At 36.8% G+C, this 22,371-nt stretch overlaps 4 protein-coding genes and 1 pseudogene across 7 annotated transcripts; 3 read left to right on the top strand and 2 right to left on the bottom strand.

Annotated features, from left to right (window-relative positions):
- Window positions 1-1,152: 1,152 nt before the first annotated feature.
- LOC109008717 (agamous-like MADS-box protein AGL15) lies at window positions 1,153-6,452 on the top strand. Of its 4 annotated transcripts, none has more exons than XM_018988920.2 (9): window positions 1,153-1,255; window positions 1,345-1,661; window positions 3,800-3,875; window positions 4,658-4,722; window positions 4,828-4,927; window positions 5,010-5,051; window positions 5,209-5,250; window positions 5,338-5,510; window positions 6,039-6,452. In XM_018988920.2, exons 2-9 carry the CDS (start codon window positions 1,480-1,482, stop codon window positions 6,124-6,126), a joined length of 768 nt encoding a protein of 255 aa, XP_018844465.1. In that variant the 5' UTR covers window positions 1,153-1,255; window positions 1,345-1,479; the 3' UTR covers window positions 6,127-6,452. The 4 variants fall into 4 exon arrangements, with proteins under 4 accessions (XP_018844465.1, XP_018844466.1, XP_035541415.1 ...); XM_018988921.2 differs by having other exon boundaries at window positions 1,188-1,255; window positions 1,353-1,661; XM_018988922.2 differs by lacking the exon at window positions 1,153-1,255 and having other exon boundaries at window positions 1,272-1,661; window positions 5,338-5,353; window positions 5,432-5,510.
- A 142-nt stretch (window positions 6,453-6,594) lies between these two features.
- On the bottom strand, window positions 6,595-7,533 carry LOC109008712 (protein BPS1, chloroplastic-like). Its single transcript, XM_018988913.1, has one exon. It carries the CDS (start codon window positions 7,531-7,533, stop codon window positions 6,595-6,597), a length of 939 nt encoding a protein of 312 aa, XP_018844458.1.
- A 3,492-nt stretch (window positions 7,534-11,025) lies between these two features.
- LOC109008718 (serine carboxypeptidase-like 40) lies at window positions 11,026-16,109 on the top strand. Its single transcript, XM_018988923.2, has 7 exons — window positions 11,026-11,843; window positions 13,293-13,400; window positions 13,498-13,772; window positions 14,819-15,082; window positions 15,215-15,426; window positions 15,544-15,649; window positions 15,756-16,109. The coding sequence occupies exons 1-7, from the start codon at window positions 11,462-11,464 to the stop codon at window positions 15,909-15,911; spliced, it is 1,503 nt and encodes a 500-aa protein (XP_018844468.1). The 5' UTR covers window positions 11,026-11,461; the 3' UTR covers window positions 15,912-16,109.
- Window positions 16,110-17,132: 1,023 nt separating this feature from the next.
- LOC109008713 lies at window positions 17,133-22,048 on the bottom strand (annotated as a pseudogene).
- LOC109008719 (N-terminal acetyltransferase A complex catalytic subunit NAA10) lies at window positions 19,175-20,286 on the top strand. Its single transcript, XM_018988924.2, has one exon. It carries the CDS (start codon window positions 19,334-19,336, stop codon window positions 19,934-19,936), a length of 603 nt encoding a protein of 200 aa, XP_018844469.1. The 5' UTR covers window positions 19,175-19,333; the 3' UTR covers window positions 19,937-20,286.
- Window positions 22,049-22,371: the final 323 nt, after the last annotated feature.

Raw genomic sequence — 22,371 nt, 5'->3', positions numbered from 1 at the left:
AATATAGCTATGGAGATTATAACTCATGACTTAGGCCTAGTTTGGTTATATTCTCATAATATCTTAATGTTATTTATTATTATTTTTTACCTATTTTTTATTATTATTTAATATTTTATCATTACTTTTTCATTACTATTTACAGAATATTAGAGAATACCGTACTATCCAAACGTAACCTATCTTTTCCTATGCTATTATAATAAGAAGAAATTCCAGTTAAGCTACAGCTCATCTGATGGACTTTTTATTTAAAGTATTATCACTCTAAATGAAACAATTATACTCTAATGTTTTCTTTTTGGTTTAGAAATTATGCTCAAATTTCCTCAATAGTCTACCTTCTAACCTTGCATGTAACCTTATGAGCACAGATGCTTAATTTCACATCTAACCCTAATTTTTTTTTTTTGCTAAAAACTAAAAAGAAGAAGCTATTTTTGCTAATTTGATGAAACAACAGTAATAGACCTATACTCATAAATTCAAATATAGTAACTAACCAACCCCATCTAATCTAATTTTGGAATACTTATGCTATAATATGCACAGCCGAAAGGCACTAAGATCTGGAAAAACAAATCTGAAAACCAAAGCCCAATGGCCATCTAAATTTGACAGTGATTATACTAAATGTAGCAAAAGTTAAAAACACCAATAAATGAGGCAAGATGAAAATGGGACCCACAAAGACTCTAAAAGTGGCAAGAGAACCATATGGATTTCTCCTAAAACAGCAATGTACATAGCAACACCCAATCACCCTTTCTCTAAATCTGGCACTGGATTTACTATATGTAGTAGCAGTATTAAATACATAACATATATATGTACGTGTATATATATAAAATAAATTATATTTATTATTTTTATATTATATATTAATATGCGATTTTTTATTTTTACTATTTTATTTAAATATACATATTTATACGTCCATATATATATATATGTATTAAAATAGAAGAATGAAAATAATTAATTATATTTTTCTGTACAGTGTAGGAAAAGATAAGCACAAGTTTCTATATAAAAATGGGGGGCAACAAGAACATTGAGCAAAACCAAACAAAAAATAGTGGGACCCACATGAATATTGTATTTCATAAAACAAATAAATTATTAAATAGGGCCCAGAAGAGACCCAATAGCACCAGAATACCACTCCAAATGTGGCAAAGAGAGTCATGCGTAAACTCTAAATAGAATGCAGAGCCATGCAAGCTTGCCGTTTCCAGGCTCTCGCCATTTGGGGGTAAAAACGCTCTCTCTCTCTCTCTTTTCTCTCATGTCTCTTTATCTTCTTCTTCTCTTAAATTAACAACCCTCCCTACCTTTCCCAAGTTTACCAGGTAACCCCAAAAGCCAAAGAGAACTCCTTCTCAGCGAGATAAAACAGAGTTTCGTGTGTTGACAAGAATCGGTTTGGTTTTCTGGCTTTGTAAGGGTTTTGATCAGTTGGGCTTGAGGCTCTCGAGAATGGGTAGAGGAAAGATTGAGATCAAGAGGATCGAGAATGCAAATAGCAGGCAAGTCACATTCTCAAAGAGACGTGCTGGCCTGCTCAAAAAGGCTCAGGAACTCGCTGTTCTCTGTGATGCCGAGGTTGCCGTTATTATCTTCTCCAACACTGGAAAGCTCTTTGAGTTTTCTAGTTCTGGGTTTGTATCCATCTTGTTCTTGAATTTTGTTTCTTCTATTTTTTAAATGTTTGCATGTTTTTCTCGGTTGTATCTGTTTCTAAGTGCTCTGTTTTGGATTCTTTTTTTTTTTTTTTTGAAATGTTTTGATGCATATTCAATTTGATTTTTTTAAACGTTACTAGCATTATTAAGTGGGGTTGTGCCTTATCTTTTAATAAGTTTTTGGACATTTTTGCTTGAGCTTTGTTTTGGTTTTTTCTTTCGAAATTTAAATTTTACGGTGGCTGCTCCGTTTTCAGTTTATTTTGCTGAATTTTATCAGACATATGTAGAAACTTATAATTTTGGACTCCCTTGCATGTGTTTGTTGAAGTGATACTTTCCTCATTTCTCATTTTTCCTCTTTTTATTTATCTTATTTGTATTCCTGTATTCTTTCTTGTCAGTGTTTGTGATTATAGTCTTTTTTTTTTTTTTAAGTAGAACAAACTCCTTTCATTCATAACGGTACATTACAACTTTGACATGAGACATACATAATACAAGCCAACTACTGCTTTTAAGGCTCTCCAATACACAAATTTTTTTGTGACTGACATGGTCTAGTCCATTGCTGTAACTCTCTACAGTCAAACCGTTTGAGAGACAACACTCTGTCCCAAGACAGATTTAACAAACTCCACATTATGTCCTAAGACAGAATTAAACAACCTCAAACTCTGTCTAAGACAGAGTAGATGACATACTCCATGGACAAAAATCCTAGAGACTGTCTTTTTTTCTTTAAAAAGACCTAAAACAAAGGAAATAACAGAAAACGTAAAAGATACATGGGAAAATAGCGAATTACAACTTGGAAAGTTATAGATCCGCATTTTCAACCTTAGAGGAAATAAAAAAATGCAAATAACTAGACTGTGGTGGCCCGTGAGGGACACGTGCCACCTTGGAAGTATGGTGGAACGTCAGGTCTTAAGAAACCGATGCCCTTGGTCCCAGAAAAGCCGCGTGTGGCAGAGATAGAGCTCTCGTTGCGGTAACGCTTGGATGTCATGTGCGCACTTTAGGCTGCCTGTGTGGCTCACACGTCGCTCCATTCGAAGAGATTCTTCGTCCGTCTTAAGGACCGGCGCCTTGGGAATCTTGCAGTGGGGGGGCGTGGTGGACGCCTAGCTCTGGAGAATAATAGATTTGCATTTCGCCCTACTGTGAATGAAGAAACAAACAAAACCAAAAAAGTAGAAGAAAAACTAGAGAGAAGAGGAAGGAGGGGGGTTGGAGCCAAACGAGAGCTCCAACCCCCCTCCTTCGGTCTGAGTTTTTTTTTTTTTTTTGGGGGGGGGGGGGTTTAGAGAGAAAAGGGAGAGAGCGGCTGTGTAGGGTTTTGGTCCTCACCACTATACAAAAACTTTTGCTGGACTTTGTCATGATTATAGTCATTGATCTATATCTGTTTTCTACTTTTGGGAAAGAATACGATCTTCTTGGGATGTTCTAAACGAGATTCACATTTCAGCCTTTCATCGAGTTAAGATATTGAATCGTTCTAATACTCATCAAGAAAGGGAAACAAATAGAGGTTTTATTTTGAATTTTCTACTTATAAAATAATGCTAACTTTTAGCTGTCAAAAGAAAATTTGGAATCTGGCAGGAAACAAGTTCTTGTCTAGTTTTCTAATAGTTTAAGGAGAAATGTAATAACGCTAGAGTAAATTTTCTACCCTACCAGACTTTAAAGAATGCAGGTATGCATGCTAGCACGTGTAACTTGTTGAAAGAAACACAATTTGTAGTGAAAGAAGAAGGAAATGAAGCAATGCCAGAAAATGTAATGTGAAATGGGATTTATCTCTGCTGTCAGTTTAAGCGAGAAGGTAAATGAGTCTTAATGGATGGGAAATAATAAAGCCATGAAGAACTTTGCTTTATAGAGGAAGAGAAAAAATCACTGGTATGAGAAATATAACCATCATTTTAAGAAAATGAAAAGGTCCGAGTAAATATTCAAAAGGATTTAAATAAATCCTTTTATCCGTTCTGTTCTCTGCTAACTGGTACATTGTTTCAATGAACTAGTCACATGGAGTATCAAGAAGTTCCGTTTTTTAATAATCACCTCTAATAACTATTTATCTTCATTTGGAATTCTTGCAGTATGAAGGGAACACTTTCAAGGTACAACAAGTGTCTAGATTCTCCCGAGGCTGCATTAGTAGAATACAAAGTAGAGGTACTCTGTCATATGGGATCAGACCCATTTTTTTCTTTTTTAAGTTGTTCCTATGTAGAATTCATTGGAGATAGACAAGTTTTTTAAACTGTTCTTACTTGTAGCTCTTGTGGTGATAACTCATTTCCCCCCTCCCCCCAAGTGAGGCTCTTATTTATTGTAGAATACACCAAAGAGATCAAGATTTGCAGCATCTATTTTATATGTCCAGATCATTTATTTTCTGAGAAACTATGAAGTGTGGTTTTGACAGGAACAAGCAGAAAATGTCTCATTAGCTGCTTTCCAGAGGATATCTTATGTATGATGTATAGATAGATTTTCTCTTGCTGAACGTTTATACCAGTCAGTTTTATAATCAATAAATTGGATAAAATGCATTTCTCTCTTCCATCTGACATTTTCCAGAAGGATTTTCCCATCTTTCTTAAAGTTATACATTCTGTTTTTGGTAAGGTGGAAGGGAAAAGTAGGGTGAGGATAGGGCTGTTGCTACAAACTGTGGGGAGCTCTTTTTGCCCCAATATTCATTTAAAGCTTTGGAAGTGATGTGATTAGGTTATAATCTCTATAGATGGTGACTCAGTTGTACAAATGCAATTCCCTTAATAATGTTTACAACCTGAAAGTTTCTGCTCATCGTTTTATTTGTTACAAGATGCCTAACATGGCATTGGCTGACCAATTCTCTTTAAGGCCTCTGTTGCATTCTTCTCTTTGTTGTATCAAATGTGTTTACAGCATACTGGGGATTGATGCATTGGACTTTCTTTTTTCTTCAGAAGCAAGATTCAAAGGAGGTAGATGTTCTCAAAGATGAAATCGCAAAGCTACACATGAAACACTTGTATGTGATTAGTAATCTCATAAATTAGTTGGACTTTAATTATTAAATTTCCGGAATAATGCAAGTTCTGTTATGTATGATGTATCTATTGTTCCAATTATGCAGACGGCTGTTGGGCAAGGACCTGACTGGCTTGGGCTTAAAAGAATTGCAGCAGATTGAACAGCAATTAAGTGAAGGGTTATTGTCTGTGAAGGAGAGGAAGGTTCTGTAGATTTTCTGTTCTCCTATGACTCTTTCTTATAGATTTTATTTTCATCATTTTCTCCAAATATCTCCCACTTCAGGAACAATTACTGATGGAGCAGCTGGAGCAATCAAGGATGCAGGTAGATTGGAGCCCTTGCATAGTTTGCAAGTATTCAATTAATTTGAAATCCACAATCTTGAACAACTGAGATTACATTTATGCTTTTTCTCAAGGAAAAAATTTAAAAAAGAAACCAACTATTTTTTTCAGTAATTCTCTTTTCAACTCTGTTTCAGGAGCAGCAGACTATGCTGGAGAATGAAACTTTGCGCAGACAGGTAATAAAAATAATCTACTTGATACATATCTTTCTGATTTTCATTCACTTGTCCGCTGCGATTATTTTTGTCTGCAATTTACTGTAGGTTGAGGAGCTTCGAGGTTTCTTTCCACCAGCTGACCACCCTGTCCCATCTTATCGTGATTATTATCCTGTAAAAATGCAAAATACCCTTGCAGATCATGGTGTTGGGAGTCCTGATGTGCGCTACAATTACCAAATGCAGAAAGAAGATTCAGACATTACCTTGCATTTGGGGTATTGTTCTTTTCTTTAAATTTATCCTCGAACTAAATTTCAATATACTGTTGCCTCTCCAGACCTCTTGAAGAAAACAGATTGTTTACAAAGTCCATTCAGAGATTGAACACAGAACAGTATCTTCTGTTTTTAATGGTTTGGTATGACTCCCAAGGCTTGAAAATCAAGCTTAAGTTCCTTGGTTCATGGCCTGGCTCCAGTTTCATTTCCTTACGTTTCGAACTTGGCCATTGGAATTAGGTAGATTTTTTGGAAAATCTCACAAAGCCTTATTTGGCTACATGACTCCTTTTTGTCGTGTGGCTGTATCTTGTTAAGAGAACATGCTAGCCTAAGTTGCAGAATATGCTGTATCTTTTTGTCTACGTAACGCAACTTCCTTGCCTGTAATTATGTAGACATGTAAAAGGTTGGGTTATTATTTTCTGGTTAAAGATTTGATTTAAAATATGTTTTTTCAGCTAACTTTTCACCATTCAAAGTCTACTACTTTAGAGTCTCGTACTTACACTTGATGCTTCCCAGGTTGCCAATTGATGTTTATAGCAAGATGAAGGAACCAGAGACGGGGATCCTTTCCAATGATTCAGGGAGTCAAATGGCCATTTTCTGATCTCATTATTCCTGGGCGCCTGCTCATTTCCTTTTGATTGCAACATAACAGACGGAGCTGACTTTATAGAGTTGTCTAGTTTAGCAGTTTTTGTTATTACACCTTTCCATGCCATGTAAAAGGGAAAAGGAAGAAGAGAGATTGCTAGGATTCCTAGGTGGTGGATGATACAAGATGGCCCCTTGTAGGAGGTTTGGCTGATGGGGATGCAAAAATTGTAGCTATTGCAAAATATAGTAGCATTCTGTTTTAGTTTGTTGGAAGGGGTCTGGTCTTTTTATGCTCTTCCAAAATTTATACATTTTCTGTACAATTTTCTTCGGAAACAAGTTTTCTGTGCAATAGTTTGTTTGAAATTACCAACTGCTTGTTGCTTAGAAAGGAAAACGAATATATATACATAATTGGAGCGAATATCAAAGAATCAACACGCGTTCAAACTTTACAAACGAAATATTACACAAGTTGCTATTGCTTCCAGTCTCGAAGGCAATCAACCATTTTATTTCTTCCATCTAAAACCTCAGAGAAGAGATGATCCACCTCCTTCTGCAATTCCTCCAATAGTTTCTCTGATATCTCCAACTTTCCTTGCAATTCTTCAGCTGCTTCGCTGTGTTTCCCAGTGGCCAAGGCAGCAAGAAGGCAATCCACTGCATCGTTCAATTCCTTTATCTCCTTCAAGATTGCCCCTTTCTCCATAATAATCTCATATAGACTTGAATCCAATTCAACAAATGAAGAAAAAACCAACCCACCAACCGATTTTCTCATCTCCAAGTATGGCTTACCATCACTGCATAAACCAGTCAGCACAATCCCACATACCCAGAATCCTATGCTCTTCATGGCTATTAAAGCTTCATGAATAACCCATTCCTTGCCAGAGTAAATATTTTCTTTACCATATTCCTTAGTTTCACCTTTCCGGAAATCCTTGTCAAGACTTCTTGGCTGAATTGGTTTCAGATGCTCTATTGCCGAAGAAGGGGAATTCTCCACAAGGCTCAAAGCATGAGCTAGCGGAAGCCGAGCTTGGCCAAGATATGCAAGAGAGGAAGCAATGGAATTGAAAAGCTCCAGCAAACTCAAGCTGCAGCTTAGATATTCATCCACAGCAGCAACTTCCCAGTTACCAACGGGGTAATCAATATCCACAAGTAGCTTTGCAAAAGCTTTGTTGATGGCGGGTAGAAGGCCTAGACATCGGAGAACCCAAGCCAAGGACAGGATCTCTGATCCGGATCTCGAATCTACCCACAACTGGTTCATGTAATTCGAGACATCGGATTGAAAAGCCTGTAGAGAAGCCGATAAGGCTTCAGATTGGTGGGGAAGAGGGTGGTGGTGGAGGTGATTATCCAGTTTGGAGTAGAGATTGCTAAATTTTTCTACTGAGATGACCATTGACAGACAGACAGAAGGACAGACAGAGCGCAAAATGAGCTTTGAAAGTTTGGTTTGTGGCCTTGATTGATTCGAGAGACTTGGTATAGAAGTTGGCTTTATTGAAAGTTCAGGAGTTGCACGTGTTGTTGCTTTCACGCAACTCAAGCCGGTAAAGAGTTGCAAAACAGTAGCTTGTGTGAGCGATACTCGCAGTTCGAAATTATAAAACAGTGGACCTTGGCGGCTGGTCAAATCTTCTTATCTCATCTCCTCTCCTCTTGTGTGTTTGATTTTCAGTTACAATTAAAAACGCTTTGAGACAACATGTTCCCGTTTGGGCCGTGTTGGATTCCAGGCTAAGTCATACACCAAGAAATTAAATTAAAAAAAAAAGAAAAAGAAAAAGAAGGAAGCAGGAAATGGAAGTGCTGTCCTGTTATTATTCTTCAAATCATTCCTAAAATATAAGATAATTCATATTTAGTAGAAGCCACTCTTTTCACTAATGAATGGTACCAGCTGGTATTTCGTAATTTTAAAGTCAGGAGTTCGAGTCACGATATAAATCAAGTTATATAAATCAAAATAACTTGCGATGGTAAAGCTTGACTTTGGGTCATAGGATAGTCTTTGGACCAGTCATTTTAGAGGTACTGTAGTGACGGATTTGCTCTTGGGATAATAACTATAGCTCAAACAGGACATTTCGCAATAGAGATGGGCTCCTATGATCACGCCTATGGAGAGTTGTTACGCTGGTCGCCCCCACCTTCCCCTTTAGTGAAGAAAAAAAAAGAATGGTATGATTTAATACACAAGATTTGATATACAAGATTTGTTTTTATTTTGTTGGAGGGGTTGATGGTTGGGATTTTTTCATGGTTATTATGTAATTACCAAGTATTTTTGGTTACTAAGGTATTCCTCGGCCTTAAGTGAGGGTTGATTAATAAATTTGAGACGGAGCTGCTATATGGGTGGCTATCGGCTCTTTTTAAAAAAAAAAAAAAAAAAAAAAACTTGATACTTATTCGAATAAAAACACTAAAGTTGGATTTGGATAGACAGTTCAGATGATATGAGATGAGATGAAATGTTTTGAATAATAGTTGAATAAAATATTGTTAGATATGATTTCTTAGTATTATTTTTATTTTGAAATTTGAAAAAATTGAATTATTTATTATATTTTTATATAAAAATTTGAGAAAGTTGTAATGATGAGATGAGATAAGATAAAGATATTTGTATATCTAAACCCAACAAGGTTTTGTAACATAAGAAACCACAGATTTGTAATTTTGATAAAGCTTGGGATCGAAATGTGATCGAAATTACTTGCTAATTAAGATATGTTCTTTAGTAGCCTCTTGGGGTCCTTGTCTCTGCTTGATGATTGCTATGTCAAGTTTTTGATCGGTCCAATGCGTGTTTTTCTGCATAAAAATTGATCCCTCAAGTCACTGTCTTTTACTCCCGTATTAGCATTTCCCATTTAAACCAATTGAGATGCCCACTCTCGAGTCTTAGACCACAAGTCTTGTTTTTAATTGCTGAAAAATTGAAAGTTTTATTGAAAAAAAAAAAAATTCTTAAGAGTGGGCTAAAGTGGTAAAGACTTTTGACCCATCCACGAATCCTCTTGGATGTAAATTTTTATTTAGGAGTACTTGCAATGTGTACTTGCAAAATTTTTTTTATTGATGACCTATACATCTTTAGGATTAGTCGAGACTTTGTTCTCAGACATCCGTGTTAGTAAAAAAAAAATTCATTTAAAAAAATACTAAAATCTGCATTTTTATTTCATTCTATTGATGTTGTACATGTTCGAACATGGGTACCTGTGCTTAGCTTCCCTTATTAAAAATGGAGACTGGACAGTTTACATTTTCGATAGATTTGTAAAATATAAATAAAATAATGAAGTATATAACAAAATTTATATATTCAGAAAGAAAAATCTCTAAATGGCATATTGCCATAACGCTGCAATTATATGGGCCGGGCTAAAAGTTGCATCAAGATGAAAATGAGGCCACCAGTTGCTTATTGGAACAAAGCTACCCAAATCTACAAAACTTATTGGATCCTCTTTAAAGAATATGGGTTTCCATATGATCCATATACTCTACAAATAACGTGTGGGCCTTGAATCCAACACTTGAAGGTCCTATTGCCAAGTGCCAACCCAATCATAATTCAATTTCTTATTTGGACACTCAGTTTTTCTTTCCTACGATTCACCATAAGAATGAAAAACATCTCTGAAGATAGGCATTAGGCACAAAACCTCCAATGGATTTTCATTTTATTTTATATTAAATTATTTGGATATAAAGATAAATATAAGAAAAAGACAAATAAGTTTGTTTTGGTCCAAATTCATATTTAAAGTTTTTTTTTTTTTTTTTGAGGGGGGAGGGAGGGTTTTGAACTCAAAACCTTCATTTTGGAGGCTGAAGGATTATGCCAATCAGAACAGAAGCCTTGGCCATATTCTAAAGTTATTAAAATATACATCTTTTACTAAAACACAAAGACATGCATCCCATTTTTTCCTCTGAAATTATGATCAACCCCATACTTTGGTAGTTTTTATTTTGTGTCATACTCGACTTCAAATGCTCCAACTTGTGTTTTGTTCCTTTGCTCACGCCCATACAGCATGCAGAATCAAAACTGAACATTGTCATGGTCTGTTGAGAAGAATTTTGGTGTCTTCCCAATCCCAAAAAGCCAATTGATCTGTTGTAATCAATTAGAGAAAGTTTAATAGAAAGTATCTCGAAAACGATCCATCCAAAAGGAATCCCTACCCACCAGTAAGAAGTATTCTAATAAAACACCCAATTAATACAATATTCCATAGACTTCAACCATTTTCCCCCACATCTCAATCATTGCATCAGATGATTCAGATCGAGTACTTCAAGTCCCATCCCAATAAAGTTTTATCACTTCGACTTTTTCTCCATTAATACAATTTATCTTAGGCAAGGCTTGGCTTGCAATCTGTTTGCAGAAAAACAGCAAGTCCTTTCGAGTCTCTAGTGGATATATCACTTGGCATGTGCATCCTTAATTCTCTGCATTTTCTGTTCCTATTTCTAGCAGTCGAGTGGGTCAAAACTCTTCAAAACTAAAAGGTGCACAGGTATCTTGTACCCTGAACACACCCAAAAACCCCTGCAAATAACCAATGATCAGAAAGTAAATTACAAAAATAATGGCTATTGTATTGCCTGAAATAACACCCTTTTGCCTTTGTCTCACATTAAAACATGCCATTAGCGGATAAGAATCAACGGAAAAATCCACTAAGAGCAGAACAAAGGGGAATTTGCTTACTGTTTACAGAACAGAATCATTAGTATGCATGCTGGGGTCACAGCTAAGAACTTGAAAATCATCAATAGAAACAAGAAAGGAATTAAATTTTATAATATTTATTAGCTGATCGATAGAAACAAGAAAGAAAGTAATTTGTTTATCATATGGAATTGTCTTATAGCTCTCACCAAACGCTCTAACAAATTAAGACGAATAATTAACGAGAGTCCGGCCTGCTGCTTCATTCCCAATCCTGATTTCACGGACAATCCCCTTATCAGAATGAGTGTGCCATCAATGTTGGATTCTGGATATAATTGCGTGTGGTATTAAAAGACCAAGCACTCCCTCAAGACCACCCACATGGCAGAACGTGACTGGTGATAACAGGCCAAAAACAATCTGAAAATCTCCAATTTTATGGTATATATCTAATTCCTTCGTGATCGCTGAAAGTTGAAACCTACATTGTTTCTACCACCCATCTTTATATATACGTGTGATATAAACTTCATGTAAACAACACTACTTTTGGATCTGAAGATTCTGAACTCAACATTTCTTCCTTCTTCCGTCTCTCTTTTGTTCACATTCTGCAGAAACAGAAAACAGAATGGGATCGAGTCAGTCTTTTTGTTGGGTTCTTTTGTTCTGTCTCCTTCTTTCAGGCTTTGTGGCTCAAACTCATGGGAAAATGAAAGAACAAGGTCTGCCTCCACTCAGGCAGTCCAAGTTGAAGCCAAATTTCGGATTCGACACCAGTCTTTTCGAGGCAGTTCAGGCTGTCAACGAAGACAAATTTTATGTTCCTCAGGAGTGCACGAAGGAGGAAGACAGGATCGAGAGACTGCCTGGACAGCCACAGGTGAATTTCTCACAGTATGGTGGGTATGTCACGGTGGATAAAGCCGCGGGTCGTGCGCTTTTTTACTATTTTGCTGAAGCCAACAATCCCAATAAAGATTCATTGCCTCTTCTTCTCTGGCTTAATGGAGGTATACATACATACATACATACATACATACATATCTGTTCCAATATCAGTCTCCATCCTTTGTCAATATCATTAGGCTGAATTGAGGAAACAGTACTTGAAAAAATACATTAATTGTTTTGTCTTCTAGCTGCATATACCTACATATTCCTTTCTTTTTGTTTGTTTTCGTTTCTTTGTTTCCCGTTTTAGAGGGACACGACAAGAGAGAGTTGGGATGGGAAGATGTAAAAATATCACACAAAAATCTCAAAGAACCTGACATAGAATTCATGATATTTTCATCATCATCATCAATAGTATAACAGCGTCGTAGTTATCTTTCACTCTTTATCCTGATCTTTGAAGTTATAAGCTAGACCACACTTAGTTCATGACTTGCGGGACAATCCCCGTTTTTCTTTAGGTCATTACTGATCTAATGATCATGATCACAAGAAGAGCGTCCAGGTGTACGGTAGTAGACTACAAAATGATCATGCTTACGATGAAAGAATTCATATTGCTTCGAATCTTCCCCTTCTTCTTTCATGATCTGTGCTAGCTAGATAGTCATGAACTCATTAAAAACAACGTGCCATGTTCAGTTTTGTTCCTTATAGAAATAATTAACTTCGCGATTGTGAAATTTTAATTTTGTTTATTAATTCACCATAAATATTATTATTAATGCTTGGTGGTCTTCCTTTTTAATTCAAACACATGATGTGTGTGAGTACGTACGTATATATTTATATTTCATCTGTGTGCATGATTATAAAATATTTTTCATATTTTTATTATTTTAAATATATATATATATATATAATGTCAACCGTCTTGCTGGGGTACTGCATGCAATGCATGGCGTATTGCCACTGCTTTTTTTTGTGAAAGATCTGGGGATCAAATCCCAAACTTCACTCCTGTCACAGGAGTCCTGTGGATCGGATTTCCCGGCGTGCATGCATGGGATTTCTCGGCGGGCATGCATGTTCTAACAATCATGCAATTTTATATAAAAATATATATAAATGGTTTATTAAATTAAATTATCGATCTTTCTTTCTTTTTTTTTTCACTCTGGCATTGTCAGTCAACGACTCAACATGCCTTTTTATATTGTGTTTTTGATAAATCTATGCCCTCCTTGAAAAAACATCGCATATTTTTGTAAATATTTTCTTGAACCGCTATTAATAAATTGTTCAAATATCACGTCGGCCCCTTTTAATAATAATAATAAGAGCAATAAAAAAAAATTCCCAAAACAAAAAATAATAAATTTATTGCATTGTTTAGCATTGAGGGTACGTGCATGCAAACCATTGGTTAATTTACTGTATTGGGAAGCACATAATTATTTTAGTATAATAAGTAACATGATGGAAATTTATTTATATATTATCAAAATTCGAATTTTTTAGCGCCCTACTTCATCATGACCTTTGCTTAATTTCTATGCATGCAGGCCCAGGTTGTTCATCCTTGGCCTATGGAGCAATGCAAGAGCTCGGACCATTCCGCGTCCGCAGTGACGGCAAAACACTTTACGCAAACAGATTTTCTTGGAACTATGGTAAAAAATTCTCGTTATAAATTAATTTTACCTGAATATATATAGAGTTTTTTTTTTCTTTTTATTTTTTATTTTTTGGAATTTTCTTTTTCTGCAGCTGCAAACCTTCTGTTCCTGGAGTCTCCTGCCGGAGTAGGATATTCGTACTCGAACACATCATCCGATTATAAGACGTGCGGTGATAGAAAAACTGCAGCAGATAATTATGTATTCTTGGTGAACTGGCTGGAGAGATTTCCTGAGTACAAGAACAGGCCTTTTTATATTTCTGGAGAAAGCTATGCTGGGCATTATGTTCCTCAACTTGCACACACCATTCTTCATCATAATAAGAAGGCTAACAAGACCATTATCAACCTCAAGGGAATTATTGTAAGTCTCTCTCTCTCTCTCTCGCATGCAGACACAAACAAAATTATTATAATATCAAATAATAATTGATGGGAAGCTGTCAGGTTTCATGGCGGCAAAAATAATTAAAAATCATACTTGAAATTACTAGTACTTATGCATATGTCTTTCAACGTAAAGAAATTATTGAAATTTGGAAGTTATACCGACCATTGTCTTCTAGCGCCTTTTTCTTTTCTTTTCATATGTTCATGATGGTAAAGAAATATGTAGTGCCTGATCATCAATTGGATCCAACCCCATGTTAGGGGTGGACCTAATTAACCCCATGACAGCCTTGTACTAAAAGAATTAACGCAGTAACCATTTTTGTCTTTAAGCAAAATATATATATATATATATTTATATATATGATCAGTGCATGCATGATTTAATTCGTGATATAATATAGATATATTTGATGTATTCATGATCGATGTATTACTGTTAATTAATTTCCATGCTAATAAGAATATCGATTAACTATCTATTTTCAACAAATTAATAGATTATAATTTATTTTAAGATATATATTTAATTTTTCCTTATTAATCAGATATAATAGTTGAGATTTCAAGAAGTACTCCAAATATATATTCTAGTGGATTTTTATTCCAGCCGTGAGATCGATGTGCTTGCCAACAACCTTGCATGACCTTCTTGCAGTCAGCATAAAAATTGTCGCAAAGTGCAAAATTAATGATTAATCTTTCTTCGTCAACTTTCTTTATTTTTCACACTCTATAGTTAGTCTGTCATGATTTTGTTTACACCATCATTTTTGGGTCGACCCCCCAAAACAAAACAAAACAAAAAAATAAAGTGTGAATTGGGTGCATGATAGATAAAAAGTTGTCAATATTTTTGTTGTGGTAATTAAATTTAAAATGCATGTGTTTTATATAATTTATATTTCACATGCAGATAGATCAGTAGCATGCATGCAGTAAATATTCGTACTATCTCATGTTTTTTTATATTTTTTTATAGTATTTACATCATTTCGATTTATTGCATGTTATACACAGATTGGGAATGCAGTGATCAATCAAGAAACTGATAACCGAGGAATGTACGATTATTTTGCGAGCCACGCACTCATTTCGGATGAGGATGCCCAAAAAATAAACAAATACTGTGATTTTTCGCCCGAAGCCAAGCATGAAAATCGCGAGTGTAATGAAGCCACCGATGCTGCCGGCAGGGATACTTACTACCTCGATATCTACAACATCTATGCTCCCCTCTGCACCATGGCCAACTACACTACACCTCAGCCCAAGAAAGTTTCTGTAAGTACTAAAAAATAATTCCCTTTTTGTTGTGATGTTCTATGCTTGGGCCTTGTCTTTTTGGTAAAATATGAAATAAATAGTACATGGTGTATCATCAAAATATGATCATGTTTTATTTTGGAGTTGCAGATATTCAATTTCGATCCATGCAGCGATGGTTATGTGTATGTTTATCTGAATCGGCCCGAGGTTCAAGAAGCCCTTCATGCCAATGTAACCAAGCTTACACATGACTGGGAACCGTGCAGTGATGTCATAACAGACTGGGGAGATAGCCCCTCAACCATCATTCCCCTTCTGCGGGAGTTAATGGCCAACGGACTTCGAGTTTGGGTTTTCAGGTAAAACATTGGTATCATCTCGATCTTTATAAAATTAAGATACTGTCCTTTTTAGAAAAAAATAATATCATCTCTATCAATCTGAAAATGAGTCTATACATGTTAAATGAAATGCAGTGGGGACATTGATGGAAGGGTTCCAGTTACATCGACAAAGTATTCTCTGAATAAAATGAGTCTTCCTGTTAAGACTGCATGGCACCCTTGGTACTTAAATGGAGAGGTAACTTCTCTTTTTTTGTCCTTTGCTTTTCATTCTAAACGTCGATCGATCCTAAGAAATTTAAGTACGTTGTGGTTTTTTATCAATGGTTCTGCTCGTGGCACAGGTTGGTGGGTATACAGAAGTGTACAAGGGAGACCTCACATTCGCAACAGTTAGAGGGGCAGGGCATCAAGTTCCCAGCTACCAGCCTGCCAGAGCATTTTCTTTGATCAAGCATTTCCTTGATGGCACACCTCTTCCTGACACCAAAAGATATTAGCTTTTCAATTTATTCTTCCATTTGCTGCTTGGTTCCAACTTCCAACTAGGTTGACACCAAAAGATATTGTTAGTGTCAATTTATTCTCCACTCTCTAGCTCCTTTTTTTTTTTCCCATTTGCTTAGTTCCAATGAGGTTGAATTATTCAAAAAGTACTGGAATAGCCAAGCAAGGTGCATTTAATTAAAGCAAAATGATGATTGTTTTTCCTTCTTCTCCATTTTGATATATGGTTTGAATTGTATTTCACCTCCTCGAAACGGGAGCCCTGCACTAATATCGCCATCACCTTTCCAATGAATCCAACCATGCATGTTAATTCGCTGCAAATATAGGATTCAATATCAAAACGCCTTCATGAACGTGTATAGTAATAACTTTATCAGTAAAAGACATCTAACATTGTCGTGGGCATATATGAAAAAGCATGGGGCTCTGGCTCTCCACATTATTGATTGCCAAGCATAGTGGTAATGATTGCCATTAACAACTCCAATCAAGATCATGTTGTATCAACAAGGGGTACTTTTCCTGCACTTGCATGCAGCAGCTTAATTACCCTACTGAAGGATCGAGCAATCAAATGATGACTGTTTTGAAGTGTATAATACCACTTTGAAACTGCTCACAATCTCAAAATCTCAAAATGCTCCACCCACTTCTATCTAAGGCTTCCATATAAATATATATATATATATATATGTAGTCGTGAATCGACTTTGAAAGTTGAAACAATGTAAGGAGAGCTAGCTGCAAGAAAGTTTACATTTTTAAGCGGTTAGTATTGCAGAGACATACAACCAACCACCTCATGCTTTAATTTAAGAAAAACGCTTGTTGCAAGCGCCTTGTACAAACGGTGTGCAAATATAGTTGACGTGGATACATTTGATGAGAGAGATACCGAGCTGATGAGAAAGAGCTGAGGAGAGTGAGAGACTGAGCTATTGGAGCTGATTAGAGGGAGAGACCAAGCTGATGAGAGAGAGAGAGAGCTGATGAGAGAGGAAGAATTCATTTTAAATCTGACGTGGCATAGACGACTACACACCGGCTGTATCTACCGACTGTATATAGAAGAACTGTTAATTTAATGTGGATTAGTAGTACTTCAGCACCCTAGTTGTACGTGATGCAGCTCGCTCTTACGAATTGTGGGATCAGTACTACGCTCCATCGGCCGGCTAGCTAGATTACTAGGATTTATTTTATCAAAAACTCTATAGAAAATGGGCCCGGGGAACCACAGGGGTACCGCGTCCCACGTGGAAAAATTTAAACGACATCGTTTGCTTGTAGCAGACCCCGCACAAGCATCTGTTATGAAAATACGAGGAGTAGTCGAAGCTCTGCAACTTACCACCCATTAGAATCTAACCACACATCCTGTTATAACTCGCATTCAAGAACTACAGATTCAGTGCCGTCATCTCCACCGGAATGACCCTTGTTGTGGTTAAGATCCAACGAAGTCAAGCTCTTGGGGAACTCCACCTTGGATAGATTGAACTTGAACAAGTTTCTTGATAGGTCTACGATCAATCTGCATGGTCTTGTTCGAGCCGAAAACCACGGACGAGTTTCCTTCGAGCATGTTACATGATAGGTCTATGACGTTGAAGCGTACTGAAAGAGTAGGGGATCCTTTCGATGAGTTTGGAAGCAAGGAAAGTAAGGGTGGGATAGAACTAAAGGGGTTGTTGAAGGAGAGGTCGAGGAAGGTGAGGTTCTTGAGCTTGTTGAGGAAGTCAAGAATTGGGTCGGATAAGTTGTTCTAGTTGAGCCTGAGAAAGGTGAGGCGTTGGAGCTTGGCAATGGCAGGCAGGATGGGGCTGGTGAGGTTGGGCTGTTTGTGGAAAACGAGGGTTTCAAGGAAACAGAGGTCACTGGCTGCAGCAGGGATTTGGTCGGAGAGTGAACCAGTGACGATGGAGAGTGAACCAGTTGTTCATGCGAAGACGAGAAGGTCTACCATTTCTTCCAGACCCAAAGACGACGATGCAGAGGTTGTTGCTTCTTCCAGACCCAAAGACGACAATGCAAAAAGAATGATTGTACATATGTGTTCTTTGGCTTCTGAAATATGAATTCATCCCTCCTTTGCATTTCGTCTGTTTTCATATGAAATCTGAATGTTAGCAGCAGGGATTCCCCCACAGTTTCATAGCTTTTCGTCTTATCTTATTAGTAGCGGTCAGTGAGAAGAAGACTAGCTTTGGCCTTCAAGCGTGAACCAGATCTTGGATTCGACATTGGTTGGGTAGCCTAAGTTATCTTCAATTGCAGCGTCTCAACCCTCCTGGCTGCTCAACGTGCAGGACCATATCAACCTCTTCGAAAACAAGCAGAAAGAGAACTCTGACGACAAACCCATTGTAGGGAAGCCCTTAGAGCTGAGGAGACTCTCGTCTAACGTCTAATTTCAGTCGGAGGGAAGGCTTGTTTCAGTCGAAGGGAGGGCTTGATTTAGTTGCCAGGTTTGGTCGATGCTTCTCGATTTTCATTTCATTTTTTTTTTGTTAGATGCCTACATGTCAGCCAGTTGCATGGTGGTTCCGCTGGCTGGTTGTATCTAGCAAAACTGGTTGAGTTAGCAACAAAGAGACGTTATAAAAATAAAAATAAATTTATAAAATTTTATATGAGAGTACTTTAAATTTATTTTACAATAATTGATAAGTTTATTTTACAATAATTGGCGGTTAAAAAATTTCTTTTAGTTATATAGGGGTGTATCACATTGTAAGTAATTAAGATAATTTCATGATTTATTAATAAAATTAGAGTTCCTTAATTGGGCCAAATAATTATTCTTCACATATATATTTTATTTATTTTCCGGTGTCCTTTTTTTTTTTTAATCATGATTCAGTGTTATGCTTGGTGTTGGCCTATTTAGACAATTTCAACTTAATATTTGTTTGTTGGATTTTGCTACTCATCATCTCGACATATCACACTTATTTATTTAAAATATTTTTAGTTTTATTCTTCTTAAAAAAATTAAATTATTCTACTCGATAAACTACACATTTGGTAAGAAAAAAAATTAAAAATTAAAAAATTATGTGTTATGTGTGGTATATATAGATGATAAATAAAATTTTTCTTGTTTGTGACCTTTTTTCTTTTTTTTTTTTTAATCAAACACGTGCCAAAAACGTTGCTAAGAAATAACTTTCGGGCCTAGAAGTTACGTGAATATCCATGATCTTTCATTCTCAACAACAAAAGCCCTGTTTTTTAAACCCATAAAATATGCAATAGTGGAATTCTAAGCCCACAGCCCAATAACTAGTATCGACTACTTGATCCTCTTCTTCACCACGAAATTCCTAAAATCGACCATCGCACAAACCCTAACCCTAACACTAAAAACCACCAGATCAGTCATCAGCCAAAACCTTGACCGACCCAAAAAATGGTGTGCATTCGCAAAGCTACCATAGATGACCTTTTGGCCATGCAGACCTGCAACCTCTTTTGCCTCCCGGAGAACTATCAGATGAAGTACTACCTCTACCACATCCTCTCCTGGCCACAGCTCCTCTATGTGGCCGAGGACTACAACGGTCGCATCGTCGGCTACGTGCTTGCCAAGATGGAGGAGGAGAGCAACGAGTGCCACGGCCACATCACTTCGCTAGCGGTGCTCCGCACCCACCGCAAGCTCGGCCTGGCCACGAAACTCATGAACGCGGCGCAGAACGCTATGGAGCAAGTTTTTGGGGCCGAGTACGTGTCGCTTCACGTAAGGAAGAGCAACAGGGCCGCCTTCAATCTGTATACGGAGACCTTGGGTTATAAGATTCATGATGTGGAGGCCAAGTACTATGCTGATGGGGAGGATGCCTATGATATGAGGAAGCAGTTGAAAGAGAAGCAGGTTCATCATCATCATCATCATCATCATCATGACCATGGGCATAGTCACGGGCATGCTCATCATCATGAGCATGGTGGTGGATGTTGCTCCTCGGTGGATGCCAAGGTGAGCGGAAAGAAGGAGGCGAAGGCAACGTGATAGTGAGAGTGAGAGAGAGGAAGAGGCGTTACGATTAAGCATTTGATGAATCGGGCATCCGAGGAAGTATGTGTTGTTGGATTTTGTTATTTATTTTTCTTTTCTGTTTCTTTTTGTCTTGTCGGTTTTAATTGTGGGCTGGTTTTATGAGGAATAATGCATGACAGTAGTAAATTTACTATGGTGAACATGGATATACAATGTTATGTGTACTTTTATGGTGTAGATTGTATTGGGTTTTAGAGCCTAGCTTTACTTTTCTAGTATTTTTGGCATTTTTACTTGAAATTTACTTCAAGTAGTAATGCCTTCAAAGGATGGTATTTATTTGACGTATGGTAATTGTGTTATTACTTATGATCAAGGTCGTGCATTGGTGAAAGTTCAATTAACTTCTAAATGAGAAATTATGTCCCTTGCTTTATGAGAAACAATTTTATCTGCTGTTTGAGGCCGAGTAAACACGAAGTCTTTGAGATAGGGCTTTTTTTAAAAAAAAAAAGTCTTAGCTTGTTAATCTAGTAATCTACCGTTTTCATTGCTTTGTTGGTTGCTCTATAAGGGCTAGGAAGTTTTGAGATGATCTCATGGAAGTCTTATGAGTGTGGTATTCCTTTTCTCCAGAATTTAACCTGAATCAAAAAGCTAGCAAAAGGTTTTGTGCACTTTGGTGAAGTGGTAGTTGAGTTAAATTGGGTTTAATTTGATAAAATCACAACTTATCTTATCTTATACTATTTTATTTTTAATATTATGAGCTACATATGCACCCAATGGCTGTTAAACCCATAATCTCACCTTTTATCTCTGTTCTTATGAGGGGAGGGAATGTCATTTGAACTAGAGCTTGCTGGCTTTATTCAATGTGTGTAATATCAGTGAGGGATATGTTTATGGGCTAGACTGCTAGTATCTTTGCCACACTCTCCTCTAAATGTCTTTTTTTTTTTTTTTTTTTTTTTCTTTTTTTATAAGTAATAAGAGATTTTATTGACAAGTAAATAGGCATAGCCCAGGTATCCAGGAGCTCTCCTAATGTCCGTTGGTTCTGTGCTCAAGACTCTTGATCTTGCAAAGATTTATTTGTAGCTTTTGGTACTTTGTTTGTGTGCTTGATACTTCATAGGGCTGTGCAGAAACTGCACTACTCTGACTCCATTCCAATCTCCACTCCTATTGGAGTCAGAGATGTCGTAGTTAGAGTCCGAATTGATCATAATTATTTACTTATCAAAAAAAGGAGTTGATCATAATTATCTGGTTGGAGTCGGAGTCCAAACAGGACTCTGAAAAAAAGAAAGGAATATCACCAAGTTGTAAATGTAGTAACTGAGAAGCCAATGTCACAAGGGAACAGATTTGGCTGGGAAAAAAACTCTGCTTTAGTTTCAATACAAGTGATGAGTTGCATGCAATATCGATTTTCACTTGATGAGGAGACCTTTTTCTTCTCTTTTCCTTGTAAGTGTAGTGATAGGATTTGAGGGAGGACAGAAAGGTTATATTTGAGTCATTTCGTTATTGACAGGTCTCTTATAGGCTTAATGCAAGTAACAAGATTATCAATTGCAATGGGGTTCTAGGTGATTTTGATTAGGTGTAGATCCTCTGAAGATTATGTATCCATTTGAATGTTTTCCTTGTTGATCACACCAGCATGGGATTGCTATTAAGCTGAAGTTTGAAGTCCTGTCGAAAGATGTGTAAATTATCACATTAGTCGTTCACCCATAATCAATCAGATTCTCTCTCAACATAGTTCTCTCTAGGTCTTTTGATCAGCAAATGACTTGCGCCAGAAATACATAACTTTTCTCTAGAGGTTGCCTTCACTGGTGGTTGCCTATGTTGGGCAATTCATGGCTTCTGGGAAACACAGTTTATTTCTTTTTCTTTAAAAATAAATGAAAACATGGTAAATACTGCCAGTTATGACTGTCTTCAAGCCATCGCAGTTTGGTTATCCATGTGCTGTGGGAGGTCAGGTTTTACAATTACAAGGTTTTTAGTGGGCTTTGAACACTAGTCAATGTCTTTGTTCTTTAATTATGCACTTTACGTGTAAACAAATGGTAACTAGTCGTTTCCTTTGAATTTGTTACCTTGTACCATTCGGAAAGTGCCAACTTTTGCAAGTTCCCTTTGGGTAAGGTAAGCAGTTAACTAGTGTCGCTGATTTTCAAGATTACCTCATATTTGATTTATTTTCTGAGTGAAGTGGTTAAAGAAAATGTTCAAAACGCTGCCCGCTTCAAAGTCGCTTATACGAGGTGGACTGAAACATCGGGTTCTGTGGTTGGTCTTTCAAGTCATCGACTGGGTTGAATCTCCCACTCGACATGAACTATCCCTGAATTATTTGATTCAATCAGGTAACTTATTTTAGGGTTCCCATACTTCTAAAATAAGATTCCGAAATTTCTTATGTTTCCACT

This window comes from Juglans regia, chromosome 14 (assembly GCF_001411555.2).
Source record: "Juglans regia cultivar Chandler chromosome 14, Walnut 2.0, whole genome shotgun sequence".
In the NCBI taxonomy this organism is placed as follows: domain Eukaryota; kingdom Viridiplantae; phylum Streptophyta; class Magnoliopsida; order Fagales; family Juglandaceae; genus Juglans; species Juglans regia.
The sequence above is the reverse complement of the archived record's forward strand: the minus strand, read 5'-3'. Positions and strand labels throughout refer to the sequence as shown.

Excerpts from the sequence above, each read along its gene's own strand:
- LOC109008717 (XM_018988920.2), top strand. The coding sequence starts at position 1,480 with ATGGGTAGAGGAAAGATTGAGATCAAGAGGATCGAGAATGCAAATAGC. Across the intron at positions 4,723-4,827 it reads AAGCTACACATGAAACACTT|ACGGCTGTTGGGCAAGGACC; the intron begins GTATGTGATTAG and ends CCAATTATGCAG. Across the intron at positions 5,251-5,337 it reads ATGAAACTTTGCGCAGACAG|GTTGAGGAGCTTCGAGGTTT; the intron begins GTAATAAAAATA and ends AATTTACTGTAG.
- LOC109008712 (XM_018988913.1), bottom strand. The coding sequence starts at position 7,533 with ATGGTCATCTCAGTAGAAAAATTTAGCAATCTCTACTCCAAACTGGAT.
- LOC109008718 (XM_018988923.2), top strand. The coding sequence starts at position 11,462 with ATGGGATCGAGTCAGTCTTTTTGTTGGGTTCTTTTGTTCTGTCTCCTT. Across the intron at positions 11,844-13,292 it reads TCTTCTCTGGCTTAATGGAG|GCCCAGGTTGTTCATCCTTG; the intron begins GTATACATACAT and ends CTATGCATGCAG. Across the intron at positions 13,773-14,818 it reads TCAACCTCAAGGGAATTATT|ATTGGGAATGCAGTGATCAA; the intron begins GTAAGTCTCTCT and ends TGTTATACACAG.
- LOC109008719 (XM_018988924.2), top strand. The coding sequence starts at position 19,334 with ATGGTGTGCATTCGCAAAGCTACCATAGATGACCTTTTGGCCATGCAG.